Raw genomic sequence first — 23,184 nt, 5'->3', positions numbered from 1 at the left:
CTTGGAAGCACTGAGAGGCACGGAACTGGTCCAAACTGGAATGACTTGAGCATAACTTTGAAAGGTCTGAGATGGGATCAGTAAGAAAGAGTCCATATGAGGACAAGATCATCTAGACTTAGAACACAGAGAGGGGTGAGAAGTAGTCACTCAGAAGTTGCTTTTTAAGGCTTCTGAAAATTCTGCATGTATTTACATTTTATAAAGTTCTGAGTTTCTATCTGCTCATAGTTTTATGGTATGAAAATTATTCTGTTAGATCTATTTATATAGTATGTCAACACTTTGTCTGTTATATACTTTCTGAATATAATCCCAATTTTATTTTTTGCCTTTGAGAGTTATGGTATTTTTTACTAACAAAATTATAATTGTATGTGTTAGTATTTGTAAGTATTTTCCGTTTTGGTCTGTGACTTTGCTGCTATGTTTAGAAAATCCTTCCCACTTCTCTAAAATCATATAAATCTTTTACTTTATCATCTCCTACCACATTTTTTTTTATACATTTAAATGTTCAAACTGCTTTGTAGGCATTTGGTGTATGATGTTAGATGATGAAGATTAACAAATTGTCCCAATTACGTTTATTAAATAAATAGTTCTGATCTTTTCCCCATAAATTTGAAAGGTCATCTATATTATATACCAAATTCTTATATATCTTTGTGGTCCCTTATCTGTCTTGCTGCATCATTGCTTGCTTTATAATCATTTTGTTCCCCTGTATGGAAAGTTCCCTGTGAAGGTAAATTTTTATTACCTATTATTTTTAATCAAATTTTGTTGGTGCTTCCCACAAGCATATTACTTATTTCAGATAATCCTTAGAGTATTTTGATGTGTATATTTTAAAATCTATTCATGTGTAAAATACTCAGTTAAAACCACTTATATTATTAGTTCTGACTTGAGATAGCAACGTTTAAAAGAAAAATCAAATGAAAACAAGCTTAACCATATTCAGTTTTCTTTGCTAATCTGAAAGCCCTTATTAATGAGTTTATTATTTTACTTATATGGTTTACTTCCAGCAAAAATATGCACAAATGGCCCTAAACGTTTCTCTCCAAATTAAACAATTTACCCCTTTCTGATAACCAAAATGTGTAATAGTGTGGAACTGGTAGACGATTTCATGCAGCTGCTTTTGCAAAGCAATTATGTCACCAATGTACTTATTTACAAGCAATTACATACCACTGATAGCTTCATCCTGTTGTGTTCTTCTGACATTTCTGGTAGAATGAGGAGGCAGCTATTTTACCTGACACAGTTTGAGAGGTACAAAGAATATCTCTACACAAAAAACACCTCCCTGTCTGATGCCTTCTCTTCCTCTAGCAGAGCCCACTGATTTCTAATTACTTAGTATGAAGGAATGTACCATACAGCCATACTAAAGAATGTATCATACCGGTTTTCTCCCGAGAAAATAGGAAGGGATAAGAAGACAGTGAAAGTAGACAGGAGGAACAAAACTCTAAATTCATCTACTTCATCCTTTTGCCTGGCGGTAAAACAGGTTCAAGTTGTGCTTAAGTTCCACAATCACCTATATCAACTTTGCACAAAACTTTCATTAGAGTTTGCATTTTTATCCCTTACTATTCTAAAATCAGGTATTTTCCTTTTCAGCTTTTGATGGGAATGTAAAATTTTCAAGTTTCCCTGGAGAAAGTGTCATGAGTGAACTGTAAACTAAAAACTAGGAGTTCTCTTATCTTTGGATATGAAATAATTGTTATTCTTTTCCTTTTCAGTTTCTTCTTTGTGGCATATGTGGAATATTGTGCGCCAAAAAAAAATCTGGACTTGTCGTAAGTTTTTGCCTTGTTTGTATTGTGCATTGAAGTGTTTGAAATGTAAGAATTCAAAAAGGGAAATGATGACTAGCCAACTTTCATATCCTGAATGTTACTCATTTAGGATAAAAAGAAGACTGACAAATAAATCCTGGCTTTTTTCTTTTCAAAGAAAACCATCAAGATTATTATAGACTATGACAAAAGAAAGGAGAAGCTTTGATATACTCTTTAAATACATGAATCTGCAACCCTTAATGACCGCTGTGATGGCAGTCTCCACTTTTCGTTTATAGATTCCCAGACACTCACAAGAATCCTTCATTGAGCTGAAAAAGACAGAGCTTGAGTTCATGGGAAATTTAACTGTTTAGATATGGAACTGGGCCTAAAGATTACTAGCCTTGACTGTGAAGTTAATTTTGCAAAGCAGCAAAACAGCTGTGTTGTTATAGTTGTAGTTAATTCCCAAAGTTTTTTTTATTTTATTTTATTTTATGACTGTGAATGCAAATGTAAGCGTTCTCAGAAGTTTTATGGTACTGCTGTGGGTTTTGGGGGTTGTGGAATACACTCCCAGTTCACTCTGATATTGGCTGGAGGAGGATTTCTGTGTGCTGCAGTGTGGATTCCCTACTGTCTTTCATGACATTTTTTGAGAGTTAGAAAGTAGGAAAAAGCGTGTTTATTTTTTTGAGGACAATAGGAAATATCACAGACCTTTATAAGTTGGCAAAATATATTGTACATGGACCCTAGAAAGTGGTCTTTGAGACTGAAAAAAGGAGAAGGGGACCAGGATACCAGGGAAGGGGAAGTATTGCAGTCATTTGTTCAACTCCTTTTTCTAATCACAGTTTTCTTTGTGAGAATACCTATTGAGACAAAAAGGGTGAAGCCCCCATTGCTTTAGATATGTGAGATGTAATTTTAAAAAATTACATTAAGGGAAACCTTTGGATAAAAATTTTTTTGGAGGCTTGTAATTTGCATTTGTGATTCTCCCATCACTCTTTACTATGGTTTGCTTTCTTTCTACGCTTTTCCTCTAGCAAAACTCTTCATGGCTATATAGTAACAATTTCTTGGAACATGGATGAAAGAAAAGGAAAGGAATAAAGGAGAGAAGGAACAAAAGAAGGAAAGAAGGAAAGAAAGGGGGAGGGAGGGAGGGGAAGTAATGAAAAGGGAGGGAGAGGAGAGGGAGAAAGGAGGAAGGGCGAGGGGTGGGCCGGGGAGGGGAGACATCTAAGTCAGTCTGGGCTGCTGTAACAAGGTACCATAGACTGGGTGGCTTACAAACAACAGAAATTTATTTCTCACAGTTCTGGAGGCTGGAAGTCCCAGATCAGGGTGCCAGCATAGTTGGATTCTAATAAGACTCTCTTCTGGGTTGCAAATTTCTGGCTGTGTTCTCACGTGGCAAAAGAGGGAAGCGGGCTCTCTAGAATCCCTTATAAAAACAGGGACCCCGTTCATGAGGGCTCCATTCTCATGACCTAATTATCTCCCAAAGGTTCTGCCTCCAGATACTATAATGTTGGGGATTAGGCTTCAAATATGAATTTTGGAGGGACACAAACATTCAGTTCATAGAAGAAGGGAAGGGAAGGGATTTTTTTAAAGGCCACTAGCGTCTTTTCTGTTTTCCTAATTGTCTTATAAGTTATAAAAAAAAAAATATATAAGATCTAAGCTTTTTAGAAACTACCATCCACTTTATCCTCCTGTACCATCTGAGGTTCCCATAGATGACATTAACTGTCTAAGATTCTCTACCCTTTAATAAAATTATGTGAAAATTTCTCCACTCCAAATAACTCTAAAGCCTAGAATCTCTAGTCTGGTAAGATTTAACAATAGTATATGGTTATAAACTTGGTACAGATTTTAACGTTTTAATTCCTGAGTGAGAATGTTCTGTCTGCACATGTTAATGAAGTGTCATGCCTTTAAGGAATTAATGGCAATAACATCAGGAGAGATAGTGTTTTCCTGTAATAGTCTATTAAATTTGTTATTTATTTTATTAATTAACAGTAATTCATTATTTGAAGGCTAGAATGTAATATCTTTCCATATTTTCTGGGAATGAGTAAACACCAAAATATATTTCCAAGAAACAGCATGTCATTTGAATATACTTTAGAAGGAAATATAACTGATTGATTCTATTTGACATTGGGAGCTACAATTTCCCACTTGGGGTGATTCGTTGATTTGGTAATTGACATTCAATGCTATATTTCATCAACCATTAGAAGATTATACTCATCCATCACTGGGTTTTCAGTTTTGGTGATAAGTACAGAAAGACAGACACAATCAGGAATGCTGAATTAAGTTAGAGAAAGAAAACAAACTACCTGTAGTTCATTCTGCCCATTGTTCTATTTCATACATCCATGGCCTTACCCTTTGCTGGGAACTACATGCACTTAGCCTAGATGAACTGTTGTCAAGGAGGCCTTATCTGAAACCCCTGGTTGGGCTACATTCCCCTGCTCCGTACTCCAAGGGCTACCTTTCATCCTTCTTTCTTAATATTTGCCATAATATGTTGGAACGTTGGATCTTCTCTCACACAAGGCTGCAGTGTTCTCAAGGGGAATAACTATGAGCTGTTCTTTTTTTTGTAATGACAACTGCTGCCTCACTCATGGCCTAACAGATGCTAGGTGCTCATTAAGTGTTTGCTAAAGTCAACTAACTGTCAACAGAAAATAATACCTAATAAAGTAAAATTAAATGCTAAAGTAAGTTATATAGCTGTTTTGCCCTGTGGACTTATGCCAAAGGAGATCAGTCAAGTCCAGGAATGCTTTCTGAGGAAGTTAGGACTAGATTTGTGTCAGTCTTCCATCTAGGGAACCAAGAAAGAAGCAAAATAATTTCCAGGAAATGAAAATATTATTGAAATGGGAATGAACAAGCTATACTGAGGGACAAGGGAGGTGAATAGAGTGGAGACAGTGTTCCAGAGAAAAATGGAAATAGGGTTGAATAATTAAATTAGTATCACACTATAAAGTATCATCAAAGCTCATGGGAGAATTTAGACTAGATACAAATACAGAATAAAATTATTAAAGCTATTGGAATATTAAATTAAATGTATTAAACATTTACTGCACAAAAGGCATTGTGTTGTGCTTGGTTCTGCCAGAGATCCTAGATATTTAGGTTGAATAAAAACCCCTAGCTCAAAAAAAAAAAAAAAAAAAACCCTAGCTCTATTAACAGAGACTCAGATCAAGGGAAGAGTAGGATCAAAAGCAAAGCTACATCCTGCGTTTCTCCATAGCAGTCAACCAAACAGTGGTTTTGGACTATCTATTGTGTGGTGTCACAGAGTAACAAAAGATTTGTAACATAAAGCACCAGTTCATAGAGGGTCCCTAAACTATCTCTTGGGAAAATAGATACTAAAACAATAAAATTCTTATAAATGAAAAAAAAAAAGGAGTTAACTAAATTCCCTAAGCTCACACAGCTAGAGAAGTACGGGGAGGTTTGAAGCTCATTGGAACTAATGACATTTCAGGGAGAAGACATTTAAATATTGGGGGGCGGGGGTGGGAATTAACAGAGAAACCGTAATTTGAGTCAAAAATTCTGGATTCAATTCTTAAATTTGAGTGTTAACTGCTCATCATTCATTTTCCAAATGTATATCACCTCTCAGAGGATAGCTTGGTGGGTTAATTGAAATGCATAGTAGCACGCAATAGATATTAAATATTATTTAAATCTGAATCTACCTAGAAGATAAATTTTGCTTACTTCAGAGTTTTCATAAGATGTATCCCTGGCCTTTATATAGTCAACTATTAATTCCTGAAACACTGTGGTCTACTCCCTCTCCATTGAGTCAGAGTGCAGGGAATCTTGGTGAAAAGAGAGCCCCTGTCCTCTAAGAAGCACCAAAAGCACCTTCTCTTTATTGTAACTCAGCCATCCTTGACGTGCAGCAGGTCGGTGCAGTGTGTTCCAGTCAGCTTTAACTCCCCCTCTCTTTTTCGTATCAGATGATCCTCTTTTCTGCCTGCTGCATCTGTGGACTCATTGGGGGCATCTTGAATTTTCAGTTCCTTCGGGCAGTGACAAAGAAGACCTCTTCCCTCTATCCCCTGCATCTCGCGTCCATGTCTCTTGCGTGCATTGGGATCGGGGGCTGCACCCTCTCTTCGTGGCTCACTTGTCGACTAGCCAGCTATGAACAGAGGAGGATGTTCTCAGAGAGGGAGCATTCTCTGCATCACTCTCATGAAATGGCTGAGAAAGTGAGTTTTGTACCTCTGCCTCTCATTGCTATCACATGAAGACTGCAGTCAAATCTAGGTGAATCAACTTGCAGCTTTAGATGAGAATTTAAGGAATTGGATTTTATAAAAATTTGGCCCTATTGGACTAAGAATAGGAATTTTAAATTATTTTTTCCCTGTAATTCTGGGCACACCTATTTTTGACATAATTTTCTCTATCTATATAAAAACACAGCTCCTAAAATAGAACTAATAAAATATTGAATGTCTTATAAATATGGATTTTTAACGTATTGTACTGAGGAAAAACATAAACTAAAAACACTCTCAACTCAATAATATCAGTTTTAGAAATCCGATGGCTTCTCCTTTCTAACTCACCCCTTGTGCTTGTAAGTAGATGCATTTGATTATGTAAATTAGATTTTCACGCATAAAGGGGCCTTTTAATAAGGCAACAAAAAGCCCTGCCTGTCAGTGCAGATATTACAATACACATAAAGCTTCATTTAATTCTCATCTAAGCTTCATGCATATTTGGGTAGCTTTGCCTGTATTTTAAATAATGTTCCTTGCATAATTGTTTCATGATACCCATTCAAACAAGAAGTTACATTTATTGCATCAAAGGACAAATGATATAGTGAGCTGTCTGTGTTTCTTCTACATTTTGCCCATATTTCTTAATTCAGCTCCTGCTACTGGATCCGTTAAGGGAAAGATAAAACATTTGTAAAATAAACTCACTAAGATAATGGCCACATCACATTTTACTTGATATCATGGAAATAAAATTGCATAACAACAGAATAGAAGAAAGAATAGCACGAGTTACAATTGCATACTTCTTTATAATGTGATTTTGAGAAAAAATATTCTGTAGTTTATGTGTTTCCCTTTCATATACAATTTATACACTCAAATAAGGAGAGTAGATGCTCTTAAATTGTTCCCAGAAAGCAATTTTAAACAGATCTACATGTATCCTTCAAAAAAGAATTAATAGTCCAAATAGCAGGACTGGTAATTTAAAGAAATGGATTGTTAAAAATAGGTTATCATTATATATTTGGATAATGGCTCTTTTGTGCTCTATTTTTATATTAGTGTGATTTAGGTTTCTGTGTCTATGCTTGTGCAATATTTATTGTATGATTGTTATATTTATATTAGAGATTGAGGGCTATTGAAATAACCGACTTGCCCAGCTGCCCGGTGGTGCACCCGACACCAGAGTTACCTACAAGGTACGCTGATTTCTAGGGAGTTACCATGTTGTAATGTCACTGCAGGAAGCACTGCCTCTTCTAGGAAGCCATGATGTCAGCAGATCAGTCTGGACTGATGCTGTGATATTGTTCCTCAAAGTATTGCTTTTGTGAGAACTACTTTGAGGACCTGATATAAACCAACATGGCGAAGTCTTGCAGCTTGAAAGTTGGTTGAGTATTTAAAATATTCAGCCTGCCTGTGAGCATCCAAACACATTTCTGCTTGGATGATTTGTGACTCCTTTATTCTCTGCTACATCATGATTCTGACTCGATATCATCATTCACAGACCAGAGTTTTGTTTTTAATAATACATGTGTCTGATAAAGGCAAACTTTGTATTGCTCTCATGCTAAAGCTGCATGAGTAGATAACTTAAGTTTGACACTAATACAGTAAAAATTCTGTATAAAAGCTTTCTTCTTATAAACCTATCTGATATGATACATTTCAAATTTATTTCCCATATTTTATACTTCTGAAAATAAATAGTCACCATTCTTGCTTTGGTTAAAAAATATAATAAGAAATACAGGGAGTCACACAGATATTATGGCCCAATTGCAGAAAGTATATCCACTTGCAAACAGTCACAGTTGGTCCTGCCCAAATTTAAAGTATAATCTTTGGCTAAATTGGACATGCCTATCTGCAAATAAACTGAAGATACTTGACCACTTAAAAACTAATTTTCACTGTTTTTTCCTACCAGTGATTTTTCTGTGTCCATATTAGGGTGACTTTAGTTAAGAAAATTCTTTCTTTTGGTAAGGTTTTTAAAAACTGGATTTTTTTCTTAATCCCACAATAAAAGTTTATACCTTAATTTTTTATGATTATTTTTAAGCTACTTTTTGAATGCAGAGTTATTTTAGGAGAAGTAAAGGCATCTATGAATCTTCTATAAATTCCTTAGAAAATTGTTTTTGTCCTACTAGAAGGAATAGAAATAGATGGATGAGTAAATTTTATTAAAGATCATTTTGGAGAGATCATTTCTATTTTTCTTGCCACCAGTAGTGAGTTTTTAAATGAACCTCAAATCAGGTATCTTATCAATAAACTTACCCTCAGCCGAATAACCCCAATGTATTATCGGACCTAATTTCACAGTATATATCTAGCAGAGACAGCCTCTCAGTTATAGTGAACCATTGCCAGACCGTAGAGGCTGGCTATTGGCGCCCAAAGAACTTCTCCACTTTTTGTCAGAGCTTTTACCCTAAACTGGTATGAGATTTTAGGCCTTAGGTGATTCCTCAGCACCTTATTAGGGTAGGTATAGTGGATACCCACATACAACACTACCCTTACGGCGTGGAAGGGGCAAGGCACTTTGCATGGAGAGATGGGTCTTGATGTGAGAAGAGGAAGAGTCTTCTTTGCATATTGTCTTCTTCCTCAGCATTTTCTTGACGGTAGCTCTACCCCGTGTTCTAAAAGACACCAAATTTTTCAAAAGCAAAGTTCCAAAATCAGACCAATTCCTACCTTCCAGTCCCTCACTGATTCTCCTAAGCAACTTTCAAAACCACCAAATCCAAGAAGTAAGCATCTGTATTTTACTCCATCTCCTATATTGAGTTTTCAAAGAGAAGATACTAAAAATGAGGCATGTGATATCTTTTCATTTCTGAAATAAAGATTTGGAAGAATTTCTAAAGTTTACAGAAGCAAACACATTACTTTTAATTCACCCAAACAGAAAGTAGATATACCTGATAGGCTTAAGATCATTGAGAAAATAATTTATTTCAATTGGAGTCCTCTTTATAGCTCTTTTGCAAATAGGCTTGTTCAAGTGGGGAAAGATGTTTTCATCTATTTTTAGATAGTTTTGCCTAAATATTATTTATAATATGGTGCACTAACCATTATAAATGTGAATGGGCCTCACATGTCCTCATTACCTTTTATTGTGTAGGGAAGAGTTTAACGTTTAACAAATAATATGAATTCAAAGCATCTGAATTTTTCTTAAATTAACATATTTTCTAAAATTGCAAGTGAAACTTTTTATGTAAGTTCATTCTTGATATCGAAATTTCTGTTGCCTTCCCATGTAGTTTTCCTTATTAACTACTTAGTAATTGATCTCTTAAAAAACATGTTAAGAGCTTTTTTTCTAATTTTTATTTTTTAAATTTATTTTGTGTGTGGTTTTTTTTTAACATCTTTATTGGAGTATAATTGCTTTACAATGGTGTGTTAGTTTCAGCTTTTACAGTTTGTTTTTTACTGTATGAGTGAAGTGTCGTGAAAAGCAATCTGTCCTACTATGAATTATTAGTGATCTTCAGTTACAGATAGGCAATCCCCTGGTGGACATTTTTCAGTTCTTCACGAAAAGCCCACACATTTTTCTATAGAGCAAAGGTAACCCCTAGAATCTGTTGGCATTTTGTTGACATGCTCAACAGAGGAACCTATACATTGAAAAAGTTAAGTATTTAACCATCTTCTTTCTAGGTCAGGTCTTTCCAAAACAGAGTTGAGGGCCGAGAGGGGAGACTAAGGGGGCTGGGGAGAGATTGAACTGTTGCTGTGGGTAGAAGACTTTGGTCTAACAGACTGTCACTTCAGTGTTTCATGGGTTCCAAGATTCCATGAAATTTCATTTCCTCAAATTCAGCAACAGCACTAATCCTTGTCCTTCCCCAAAAGTCAGCAAGTTTTTCAATGACTTGAAATTTCTGTTTTGTAAACCCATTAATCAAATTAATGCCTTACTCTGAAAGTGAATTTTAATTAATTCATGTTATTTTCCTAACAGGAAATGACAGACAACATGAGCAATGGAGGACCACAGCTGATATTTAATGGAAGAGTATAATCAATATTTTAAAGAACTGAACACTTTTTAAGATTTTCACGAGGCAAAGAAATACCAAAGGACTAGGAGATAAGTTAAAACAGTTCTTGCATTTGCTGTTATCTCTCCTGAGTACTTACTAAAACTATTCTTCCTCAGTTTTGCCTCACTTTACTTCTTCAGCTTTTTTTTACTGGTGAAAAACTTTCCAGAAATGTTCTAGTACAGTAATTTCAACCAACTTTCCAGATTGTTCTAAAAAAGACTTTTCAGGAAGAAAAAAAGAAGGAATAGATAGAATAGAAAGATTCATATTCTACACAAACACTATTTGACTAGCATGAGTGTTAGATTTGTAATGACATATTTCATATAAGTAATTAAAAAGTGCAAATATCAAGAAATAATAATTTATTGATGTCTTTGTTCTGAAAGACGATGGCTTCAAAGAATGCCACAATTTAAAACCTCAGCAATGCCTTGTTATAAAATCATTGTAATTATTTTCAATTTGTGAATGAACTATATTTCATAATTTATTTGTAAATTACAAAAAAAAAACACCCTAAAACATAAAAAAGAGGTTTTTTAAGAGAGACAATATTAATCTGTATGATATTTTTGCATTTTTCCACAGAGTGAAAAGTTATAAATGAATATGTTTTGATTATACTGTGTAAATTGATGGGCATGTTCATGAATGAGCCTAAGAATAAAATAAAGTATGTGTGTGTGTATGTGTGTGTATATATACTGTAAATATAGAAAATATATATAGGACATATTTATAGCATTCATGAATGTAAATAAGTAGTAGAAAGGAAATTGTGGTGTTGTGGGGATATTGTCAAGATTCTATTCCCACAGAAATGGGAGAGCAATTGTTCAAGGCTTTTCTATGCCCACAAAGTCACATTTAATTTCTACTAAATTTTTTCAATTTTATTTCTTTATTATGTCTGCTGTATGTAAATATCATTGTGGCTGATATTATGGAGTTAAGTGATCTGAATAGTGGAGTATCAAGATAGATTGCTTAATTATTTGGCCATTTTACTATTATTATGATATTTATGTAAGAACAATTATTAATATTGATTTATAAGCATAACAACTTTAATTCAAATACTTTCACATTTATAAATATAGACAGAATGACTTGCAATTATTCATGTTATTTATATTTCAAACACTTTACAGCTCAATTAAATTATATAAAAGGACAGATGATGTATTCCCAAAAGATGCAGGTACAATTAGCTTTGTTAGAATTTAATTTAGGTTTTTTGGTTTTGTTTTACAATTCACATGGAAAAATACAGACCATTTTTTAAGAATGCCTATATCCAAAGAACCTGAAAGAGTTCTCTGTAGAAGGAAATTAAAAGATAGGCTTATATTTACACAGCTAAATTCAACCCTCTCTTCCATAACAGAATGTTAAAATAGTAATCTATGACACTACATACAGGCGAGAAAATAGCTTGGTCTTTGAAAATATTTGTGAGAATATAACTTGTGGCAACAGATAAAGAAAGTATATATTTTAAAATATGTAACTCATTGTATTGTGAACTTTTATTATTCCGCAAAGCTAATCAGTTTTCAGGTCATTTTTTATGAGTTACTTACTGAACGATAGGTAAATTAGCACCTTTAATATCCAGTATGAGAACATGTTATAATTTAGAAGCAAAATATAGGTTTTAGTTTTGCTAACAAAATAAAAATAATGCCAGTTAATGGAAATCTGAAGGTCTTTTATAACAACTTGATCATCACCTACCCTATTTAAATCAGCTTATAAAAAATCTGGTTGTATATGTTCAAAAGAAATGACGGGACTGTGGTTGTCTGGTAGTGTTTTTTAAGTCTCCCAACTCGTATGAATAACTTCACTAGCCAGCAGATTTACAGAAGTGGCCCACAAATGCAGCCTCAAATAATAAATCAACTTCACTTCTGTTTATTTGATGCCATAAATAGGCATGATCTTTGTCACTGAAAATCTATACTATATAATGCAGGTATTTTGTGTGTATATGGTTCTCCTGATTTTATGCAAGGATGTAGTTTTGTACTGAAAGAATAACCACTGACTCTAATTTTAGGTGGCATTTCTTTGTAGACATGTTTGTGCAATACAGAGTTATAATACATCGGTAAGATGTTTTAATTTCTTTTGAAACGATATATAAAATCACCCATTAAAGGACAAAAGTAGGCATATCACTGCTTAGACATAGAGTTAAGAAGAGATGCCATCATCACAGTTATTCCAGTAGTCTACAGTGTATTTAACCAAGTATAGATGTATCTTTAATGTAATTATTTTAACTCAGTAGTTTCAGGACTCAGTTATTTAGAGTGATTTATTTGGGATATGTAGTGATTCTTTTTGAGATACGTAGGGGAAGTTAGGAAGACATTGTTCAAGTACTTAAAAATTTAATTTTCATAAAACATTGAACTATGAACTAGAATATTTTAAGTGACCACATTACAGTTTTAGCATGAGTCCACACTTGGGAGAAAGTAATGTGATACTAAATTAGAAAAAAATATGTGAAACTAATGTGGTGGTGTGCTGTAGAGACTAGCTACAGGAAGGTGCAGTAATTATAAGCATAAAACAATAAAAGTGGACTCTGCCTGAAAAATTTTCATATGTGTGTGTGTCTCTACACATACATATATATAATATGAACTGCTTAGAAGTGGGACATAGTATGATGACTCTATTGATATGTCTATATAATAAATGGTGTTTTGAAACTACATATGGTGTGAGCTTTCTTTCCATCACGATACAAAAAATAATTTCCCCAATAACTTGATGAATAGATGTGCAGTTCTGAGATTGGCAGGGGACAGGATGCTGTGAATGAGGAGAGGACATGGGATTAAGAAAGGGCATTTACTCTTTCCTGTTTGAGCAAATGGGAAAAATTAAAGTACGCTCTAATGTAGACAGGAAGTGGTTGAAGATACAGGATAAAATGAGCATGATAAAAGAAGGTGAGATCCCTAAAGAGGCAGGAGGAAATAGGTTAGAGATCATAGGAGACAGAATTAACTAGAGATAGGAGATCTCACAAATGAAATCTTTACTTGAAATATTTAGAGAACTCTGCTGACCTATTTGGATTTGTCAGATTGGTTGCTACTGGCATTTAGGGTGGACAGTAATTCATTGTGCAGACTGTACTATGCATTTCAGGCCATTAAGCATCTCTGGCCCCCACCCACTAAATGCCAGGAGGACATTTCAGTTGTGACAATAAAAAACTATCCAACAAATTTGCACCTAGATCTTTGGTAGGGAAGTTTTGCCCCCGAATTTAGAACCACTGAGGAAAACCCTTGAACATGATCCAGAGCAACCAATGTTAGGGCTGCCCACAAGTGTAAATGTGAATTGCTCAGGGTCATAAGTTCACTGTTCTAAGGTCTAACTATATTATCTGATACAGTCGTCACAATCCTATCCACATGTGATTATTTAAATTTAAACAGAAATTAATTAAAACAAAATCAAATATTCAGTTTCTCAGTTGAGCTAGTCACGGTCCAAGTGCTGAACAGCCACATGTGGGCAACAGGTATAGAATATTTTTCATCATCTCAGAAAGTCCTATTGGACAATGCTAGTCAAAAGCACATCGAAGGGAATGGTTCGTCACCCTCAGTACTTATAAAACTTCTTCCACAGTCAGCCAATTATCATTAGAACAGAATGTGTGAAAAGAGTTGGTAAACACTCCATGGAATTTGAAGTTGATGAACCAGTTAAATCCAAGGACTGAACGAAACTAGCAAAAATACAGTGTAGGTCAGACACGTAGTAAAATTAAGTTGCATTAGAGATTTCATGTTTAAAAACAAAATCTGTTCATGCAAAGATTCCACTAAATTATTAAATATTTTATGTTTGACAGATAAAGTGAGATGTATAACTCCTATTTTCGAAGAAATTTATTCAGCTTATCACCATGTGTCAATGGAAAATTCTGCATTTCTTGGGCTTGAGAAGGTGAGAACAGTATGCTGCCCTCTACTTTTTTCATTGACTTAGCTTGAAAGTGGCATGTTTAGAACTACATTTTCAAAAATTATTTAGCAAATACATTTCAGAAACACAGAGAGAGCATCTTAAGTACCATTTGGTTAGAACACCGTTTCCAAGTAAAGTTTCAGAACTTGGCATCACTTCACTCTTTTCTCCCTTAAATCATTTTTCTGGAAACATATGTAATATTTCTTACTCAAAGTATATGACAGCCAAAAAGTGCAATTATTCCAAGTCCATAAATCACACGTCATCAGTTACTCACAGCAGAGGAAACCAATTCAGAAATTGCTGGAATGTGGATGCCTAGTAAAGTTATACAAAAGGATTTTTTAAAACTCTTTTTGTCAGGAAAATTATCTACTGAATACAAAATCTTTTACTAGGAATGTATTTCCCGAGAAATATATTGTGAAAAGTCAAATTCTAGATCTAAAAAAATTTATTTCACTATTTTAACAGTTCAGTATTACCTACATCAATAAACTATAGGCAGATCTAGGAGCATCTTCACTTTCCTTCACATTAGCTAAAGTCTACTGATTTCAAAGCTTCTCCTGCCTTAACATCCAAAGGCTGTGCTTCTTTAGCCACACAAGGCATCGCAAGCCTTACCCCCAAAGCCAAAATGTACTGTTACTGAAAATTGCTAGAGAGACTCTAGGAGCTTCACAGAAAAACCTAAAATCTTGTCAAATTTGCATTGTCTTTTATTGACTACAGGGATCGCTCCTTGTTATTAATCAATCAGGATATTGGTCCCCACCTACTCACTAAGGCAGGGGACCTCAAACGTCATTCCACAACCTCTGGGGCTGAGGCTAGAAGAAATCCCTTGGGCCCTCCAAGCTTACTGCCCAGGCAAGAAAGCCACAGCCCTTTGCGGGTGGCTATACAAGCCAACACTGTCCTTCACTCTGTCCCTTACTGTGAATCAGCAAGGAAAGAGGTAACACTCAACCTTATTCACATAAACGGACTTGAAGGGCCCTATGCTGCTAGATGTCCACTGCCCCATTACTATCCCCAGAGTCTTTCAAGATTTGAACATATCTGTCTTTTCTGTCTTCTAAGTGTATTAATACTTTTACATCAATATCTAAGCAAAATACAATAAAGGCTCTGTGTCCTTTATAATAAAACAAATTGCAGGAAAGAATATCAAGTTTTCAAGTCATGATAGAGAGGCAATATCAGCCTATTGCCATCTGTCAGCAAAACCTATGGTGGTGTAGCAGGTAAAAGACAACCATTTATTAAGTGCTATTATAATGTACATTGTCTATAAATGTGACTATTCCTCTGTCACATTAATAGCATTTATTTTATTTGAAATAAAGAAAAGGTGGCAAGACATCAGTATTTCACCCGAAAGGTGAGGTCATTTCTGGCTGTAACCGTGACTCTTAAAGTCATTCAACCAAATCATGCAACTTATATACAATTAGGTCTAAAACACAAACCACAACTCCACTGCATATGAAGCACTCCCCTTGATTTGTTCTGCTTCTTCTGATTTCAGATCCAAAATCTGCTCTGTGGTGCTACCTTGATTTTGGTTTCTGGCCCCGAACTTGAACCTGAGACTTTATCTCTCTGGTTGTCCGTCTTTGACTGCCACAGCCATGTGCTTCACTCTAAGCAAACAGGACTTCAGCAGCATTAGTTGCCTGGCAAACAGGCATGTGCTCAAATTGAAAACAGGAATTCAAAGGAAGGATCTCAGGTGACTAAAGGGAAAGCTTGAGCTCTCCATACCTTGAATGTAAAAAGGCTGAAAAATCTAGGTGGTCATTGGAGACAGCCAGGGAGCTGTAAGCCAGAAACCAAGGCAAGATCATTTTTCCTTTTTTTCTTTCTTTTTTTAAATTGGGGTATAATTGCTTTACAATGTCGTGTTAGTTTCTACTGTACAGCAGAGTTATATGTATATCCCCTCCCTCTTGGACCTCCCTCCCCCCCCACCCCCATCCCATCCATCGAGGTCACCACAGAGCACCAAGCTGAGCTCCCTGCGCTATACAGTAAGTTCCCACCAGCTATCTGTTTTACACATGGCGGTGCACATATGTCAGTCCCAATCTCCCAATTCATCCTATCCCCCGTCCACCTCCACCCCCGTGTCCACATGTCTGTTCTCTGCATCTGTGTCTCTATTCCTGCCCTGCAAATAGGTTCATCTGTACTATTTTTCTAGATTCCACATATATGCGTTAATATAGAATATTTATTTTTCTCTTTCTGACCTCACTCTGTATGACAGATTCTAGGTCCATCCACGTCTCTACAAATGACCCAATTTCATTCTTTTTATGGCTGAGTAATATTCCACTGTACATATGTACTACATCTTCTCTATCCATTCATCTGTCGATGGACATTTAGGTTGCTTCCATGTCCTGGCTATTGTAAATAGTGCTTCAGTGAACATTGGGGTACATGTGTCTTTGGGCTTCATAAGGGGATTGGACCAGTAAGCTATAAAGAAAACTAATTTTTTAATGAACAAAATTCTGCTTTTATACGTTAGATCTGTTCATTTCTTGTAGTATCTGTCTTTTTCTTCTTTTAAATCTCTAGTTTAGCCTACTCACCTGCACCAAAAAACATCACATGAAGAGGTTTTATTCAAGCAGAGATAACACTGTCAGTAAGTATCATTCTAAAGCCGGTACGGTACATGACAGCAGGAATCACACTAAGAAATGTCATGGGAAAGTGAGACACAAGGGGATAGAGTTGCTTTCGTTTAGTCATTGGTCCTCCTCACCCAGAAATACCCATTTCAGTGTGAATTTCAGAGTTCCAGAGTTTTATTTGACTGACCAATGTGCCTTTTATGTAGTGTCTTCCCTTGTAAATTCTGCACACTGTTGCATTCTTTCACAAGTGAGAAAGTCCATTTTGCCACTGGATAAAGATAAATTCATTATTGCAATCATTTCCGAAGCATAAAAGTATTAAGAGCATCTTGTAGCCATAAGAGGAAGTGGAGAATATGATCCATTAGTATGCATTCTGTGTAATTACTTGAGAGTAAATTCTAGGTCAAAATGCACCATGTCTAAACTCCATGTTTATCTGCTTTCCACTCTCAAACTTTCCATACCACGTTCTTTGGAATATATTTAATGTCAAAGATCTGCGAGTTCACACCTACACGAACTCTGCAGCCAGCAAGTGGTTTATTAAACTACAGCTTTAAAGTAATATTCAAAAAACAGAAAAGGAAACAGTGTTCTCTTTTTGTTCTGCAGTGAGCTAAAGACAGATGGAAGTAGATGAGAATTTCCATAGACACCCCTGCAAGCACCATGTTTAATTTTATTGGCCAGATTCCTCGGATTTGAAAACCTTGAAAGAGGGGTGTTGAAACTCTGTTGCAGAGATATCTACTTGAGAAGAATATAGGGCCTTAGGAAAAATACTGGCCCTAGTTTTCATCAAAGGACAGGGAGTTATATAAAGATGGCACCAAATCCTCAGAAAGTAACCCAACCCTTCTGATACCTTCTTAACCTCTTTCCAACCATCACCAATGCATACAGCTACACGTGTACACCCACATACACAAACACATACCCCAAATGAAATTTATTATTTAAGCCAATCCTTTTCACCTAGAATCTTTCATCCAAAAGGGCTGTGCAGTTGCCTTCCTGGTAATGACTGGTAGATACTTGCAACCTCAGGTGGGTGAAGCTAAACCATGGATATGATTTTATGATTTTACCTAAGTCCATATTTTAAAGTTCAGGTTTAAACAAATACACACACACACACGTATATATACATGTAGAGAGAGAAAGAGAGAGAACTCTAACGCACACATTCCTAGGTAATAGTCAGAACATCTGAACTATGGCCATGAGATAAAATCTAAGCATAAAGATCAGGATGTTTCAACACTATTATATCTGGTTACCACGGAAGTCAGACACAAATAATTACCTATCTAGGGAGTTAAAATACAATGAATACTTAAGATTTTTGCCCTTGTTATTACCCTCATAAGCACCTAATGTGATTTACCAATAGTCTATTTATTAAAACTGTGTGAAAACTGTATTTATATATTAAAGATGAGAAAAAAGGTTGCCTCTATACTGAAGAAGTTGAGTAAACACTGACTCTTCATGGGAACTGTCAATTTATGTATCCTTTGAGAAATTTTGAATTAATAAAAATATTAAAATAGTATGATAACTGAAACATAGTAGTGTTTAAGATAAAATTATCACATTAGATAAACAATTTTTGTACACTTTCTCTTTTTTACAAATGGAAGTGTGTCCGGGTGTATTTGTTGTTAATTTAAAATGGCTGTGCCTCTTATTTCAGTGACAGAAGAATTGCAGGAGGATTTGACTATGCCTTAGAGAAAACAGAACATATACGTGTGTTAATACAATAAGAATAACACATATTTTGTAGAGGACTGTTTTCTTTCATGAAGATTGTTCTCTACTCCTTGGAAATAATCCTATTTTGACTTAGTTTGATTTTGTTTCAATAGATAGGTTGTAATGCAAAATTTACCATAATGTTATCCCTTTCAGTATAATGCAAAGGGGAACGTAAACTGAAGTTCTTCTTTCAGTATAAGAAATGCATGGAAATTAGGTAATGGCTTCTACCCTTCTGAGTCAATGTAAATTGGGTACTATTTTATGTTCCTTATTTTAAAGACTTTATTGTGTTTGAACACTAAACCATATGAAAGAAGTAATTAACTACATTGTTGATTATCACTATTTACATCAGTTATACCTGAACAGAAATAATAAATTCAGAGCCTCTCTTCTGTATTTCAAGCCTCTTTACAGCCCCTGGTTCTCAAAATTCAGCGGGTGTTATAATCACTTAGAGCACTTGGTAAAATGTATTGCTGGGCTCCATCCCAGAGGTGTGATTTAGTAAGCCTGGGTGGGGCCTAAGAATCTGCACTTATGCAGCTGTTGCTGGTCCAGGGACCTGACTTTGAGGACCACCAATAAAATATAACCTCATTAAAGCAGTCAGGTCTTAACTTATAGACAGATACATTTGAATAATTTCATTTCTATGTATTTTCAGCAATAGCCATAGCTTGCAAAATATAAAGTCTATTACATCCAATAAAATGTAATGCAGTGTGCTTTATTATTTCTTTTTCTTCAGTGCAAGCACGGTGTACATCTGTTAGTTCAACAATCTAAGAAGCCAGTAGGAAGGGCTTTCAGAGTCAAAATTTGATCCTATGTCCTTTATTGAAGGATTATAGGTAAAAAAAAAAAAACCCAAAAAAACAGCTGTCAATAAATAGTTGCCTTGGTTTTTGCCATTCCTACGGTACTTTGTGCTAAAGCAAAACTTTATAAATTTAAAGCTCATGTTTGCCATCTGCTGACACATTTGTGAATTACAAGTAGTCTGCATGGTTGGTATATATTGTGTTCAGATTTTTGTGTTTTGTTTCTTCATTTCCAAAACCCATTAGGTAAATTTTATACATGTATTTTCCCCAAAAGCACTGTATTTCACAATTTATTGAACAACTAAGATACAACTCTTTCCCAAACTGAACACATTTATTTCAAACAGCTAGTTTGTATTGAAGCTATTTTAATTTTTCCTACTGACAAATGAAATTGCAAATTTGTCAGTAGGAAATTGTAAAATCTTCAATAACGGGAATCCTTTTGCTGATTTTCTGATTTTTTATTTTTAGTATAAAACAATGCACACTCAATATAATATGAAAATTCGCTCAAAGGGAAAAAAGCCACAAACCAACCCACCCTCAAGAGATAACTAATATTAATACACGGTATTTATATATCCATATTCTTTTCTAATCACATAAGTGTGCATATTTCCTGGAAAAATCAAAGCATACAACTCAAATTACTTTGTAATTTATTTTGGCCAAACCACCAATTATCGCATATTTATATTGCTCCAGGGATTCTTTGATTGAAAGAAATAGAAACAGACTAACATAATACAGTGTATGTGTGTGCATGTTGGGGAGGGAAGGATCAGTGGTTAAAAAAAAAGTATAGCAAGTTAAAGGAACACTTTTCTCTCTTTCTTTGGGGTCAGTGGACATGAGGTCAAAGTCATTTCTAACCTCTTCTCTTCTTGAAAAAAAGGGGATTTTCCTAGCACAGACTTGCCTTTGGCTTGACAGGGCTTTTCATGAGACAGGGACCATCGTTGCCTGACTTCCTATTACACTTTGATCAAATTTTAGAGAAAAAGGAAATGGTGCAGACTGAATATAGGTCACAATGAAATAAACTTTGTGTATGTGTGTGGGATGGGAGATAGGTAGGAGGGATCTCATTGTACTTCTGTTTTCTTCTTCCCTGGAGTGGTAGGTGGAATAGGTTAATTTGGGAAAGTCACTCCATAATGTTGAACATTTACACGCAGGCTGAATCACCCTTTCACTCTTTGAAATCATGCAGAGTGAATAGTGGCTAACAATCAAACCAGATTTAAAAGATTAAAAAGAAAACAATTCTCAAAATCAAACAAGCAAATTGCCTTTGAACATCCAAAGAGTTAGGTTACAAAACTACTTCATATTTTAAATTTGTGTATAATCATTACTGGAGTAATTGATTTCAGGTAAGTTTTGTTTTGACTGAATTGTCCTGATGTCCAGCTTGTTTTTTACTAAATTGTGTTGGGACAAATTGTTTTCATTCATGTTTTATCATCTGCAGACAGCCTAGATGCATCTTGACTCCAAGGAGAGGTTTTGATTTAATTGGTCTGGAGTGCCCTCTAGGCATCAGGAGAAGTTAAAGCTCCTCAGGGGATTTTGATGTTCAGCCAAGTTTGAGAACACTGAACAAAGGGGTCCAGCACAGGACTGCTGCAGGGCTTTGCAACAAAATCCAGGTAAAGTCTGTTACATTTCCCATTTATGGACTTAACAGGTTCACCATTGGGCTTTGGGAGCGGTTTCTTCCAATTCTCATCTCTTGCTAAATTTGAAGTCAATTAAAGAATACTAAAGAAGATGCTTTTTACTTATTTGAACCTTTTATCATCTCTGTAGTAGGCAGGGCAAGTATTATTATCCCTATTTTACAAGTGGAAAACAGGTATAGAGAGAGTTTTTTCACAGTACCTAGGGGACGTGGGAGGGTGTTAGTACTCATACCACTAATTGATATACATTTCTCTTGGCACTTATGCAGTCTAATACATGTTACATATTTATGTCTAGATACTACTTCCTAACTTAGACTCAAAGCTCTTTATCACCTGTTATTTTATTCATTCATTTAAGATGCATTGTTTTGACAAAAAATTTAATCAATTGTTGATCTAAGCAAGAAATGGAAAATTTTATTCGAGCCAACCTGAGGTTTATAACCTGGGAGATGGCTTTTCAGAAAGTTTTGAGAACTGTTCTGCCCGTTAGATGGCAAAGCACACTTATACACGTTTTTGAGACAAAGCATTATACATACATCACATGAGGCATCAGCAGATTATACAATCCAGATAGGCACTTAACAAAGTGAGTAGTGATCATCTTGACCCCTTACAGGATGAAGAAGGAAGGTTATCTCCTAAGGAGGTCTGCAGATGCACAATACACAGTAACGGGGAGGGAGGAGGCCCAAATCAGCAGAGAAAATTCTTACATTTAAATTTTTCTTGTCTTACCATAAAATGTGAATTTTATTTCATCTTTATTTTATTTTTGAGTCATATGGGGGTTGCAGTGGTGAACTAGACTGATATCATGGTCCCAGCCTTAGTGACCTTGGAGTTTAGGTAAGGAAGGGGGGGAGGGGAGACAAACAGGCAATTAACATAAAATTAATATAAAACCAGTGTTTGATGGTGGTAATTTACAAAGATGGGGGAACTACCTTATCATTAGGTGGGGAAGAGAAGTAGGGTGGTAGTAAACTACTCAGAGGAAAAGGGTATATATCTGAGCTAAAATTTGACACAGGAGTAGAATTTTCCCATGTGAGAGAAGCTGCCCTATTCCCAGATAGAAGGAATAGCATAAGACTGAAGAGAAAGGGAGAGGGAGATTTGGGGGGTGGGGGGAAGGGAGGGGAGAGGGAGTGGGGAGGGGAAGAAGGTGGGCTGAGTGGCTCACTGAGCATGCTGGGGCTAGTAGCTAGTGTAAAGTGAGGAGTGGTAAATGAAAATACTGGGCGCAAATTTTAAAATGGTTTGGTAATTTAAGAGCCGGATTAAGGAGTCTGTGTCGTCCTGAGGGAAATGGGGTGCCTGTGTGAGGCTTTAAACAGGGCAAGTTCATGGAGACATGGCTGCTCCAGAGTATCTTCACCATAAAACTAAGCTTCCACAGGCAATACTGAAGTTTCGGATGCAAGGCCGGAAAGAAATGTACGAACAGAGTGATGTTTCGGCTTTGTGTCCCACAGGCCTTGGGGCTGGTGTGACGTTTGGGGGTACAAGAGAGGCCCTTGGGATGACAGACCGAGCCATTTGGAAAGTGGTGGTATGATTTCCTGAATTAGTGATACAGAATGAGAAGAGAAGCCGGGCTGGAGAGGGATGATGGTTTCGTTTTCAGAAGTGTTGGCGTCTGAGGCATCTGGGCTGTTTTTTAGGATTGGGTTCTCTGCACAAAATATATTCCATAAATATTTTAAAATTTATTTGTTGTACCGTCCAAGCTTGTAAACCTACCAAACCACCGTACTACTGGATATGATCAAAGTGTGAACCCCGAATAAATCTACATTCTAAATCCGATGAGGACGTAGCGAAAATACGGGTTTGCGGTCTCTTGAGCGACGGGTTAATGGTTGGCCTTTGAGCATGCTCAATGCTTAACCACAGGCTCCTAGCTCCACAGGCGTCCAAGTGCGAAAAAGCGGTTGCCCCCTGCTGGTCAGAATTGAGTACTTCAGCGCCAGGAGAGGAAATTTCCTAGGGGCGTGGTAGCTGGTGGATGACGTAGAAACTCGGCGT

At 35.9% G+C, this 23,184-nt stretch overlaps 1 protein-coding gene across 8 annotated transcripts in view; it reads left to right on the top strand.

The window, feature by feature from the left end:
* The window catches only part of TMEM196 (transmembrane protein 196), a 55,712-nt gene extending 42,671 nt beyond the window's left edge, over positions 1 to 13,041 (top strand). For 4 of the 8 annotated variants that reach the window (XM_060304699.1, XM_060304695.1, XM_060304696.1 and 1 more), the window contains exons 2-5: positions 1,764 to 1,820; positions 5,834 to 6,088; positions 7,244 to 7,317; positions 10,116 to 12,951. In XM_060304699.1, coding sequence (XP_060160682.1) covers positions 5,834 to 6,088; positions 7,244 to 7,317; positions 10,116 to 10,122 — 336 coding nt within the window. In that variant the 5' untranslated portion in view covers positions 1,764 to 1,820 and the 3' untranslated portion in view covers positions 10,123 to 12,951. Of the gene's footprint in view, positions 1 to 1,763; positions 1,821 to 5,833; positions 6,089 to 7,243; positions 7,318 to 10,115 lie in introns of all 8 variants that reach the window. The other 4 variants (XM_030857087.2, XM_030857088.2, XM_060304698.1 and 1 more) reach the window with 3 other exon arrangements.
* The last annotated feature ends 10,143 nt before the right edge of the window (positions 13,042 to 23,184 follow it).

This window comes from Globicephala melas, chromosome 9, assembly GCF_963455315.2.
Source record: "Globicephala melas chromosome 9, mGloMel1.2, whole genome shotgun sequence".
Classification (NCBI taxonomy): Eukaryota; Metazoa; Chordata; class Mammalia; order Artiodactyla; family Delphinidae; genus Globicephala; species Globicephala melas.
Note: the sequence above shows the minus strand (reverse complement) of the source record. Positions and strands in the feature narration are given on the sequence as shown.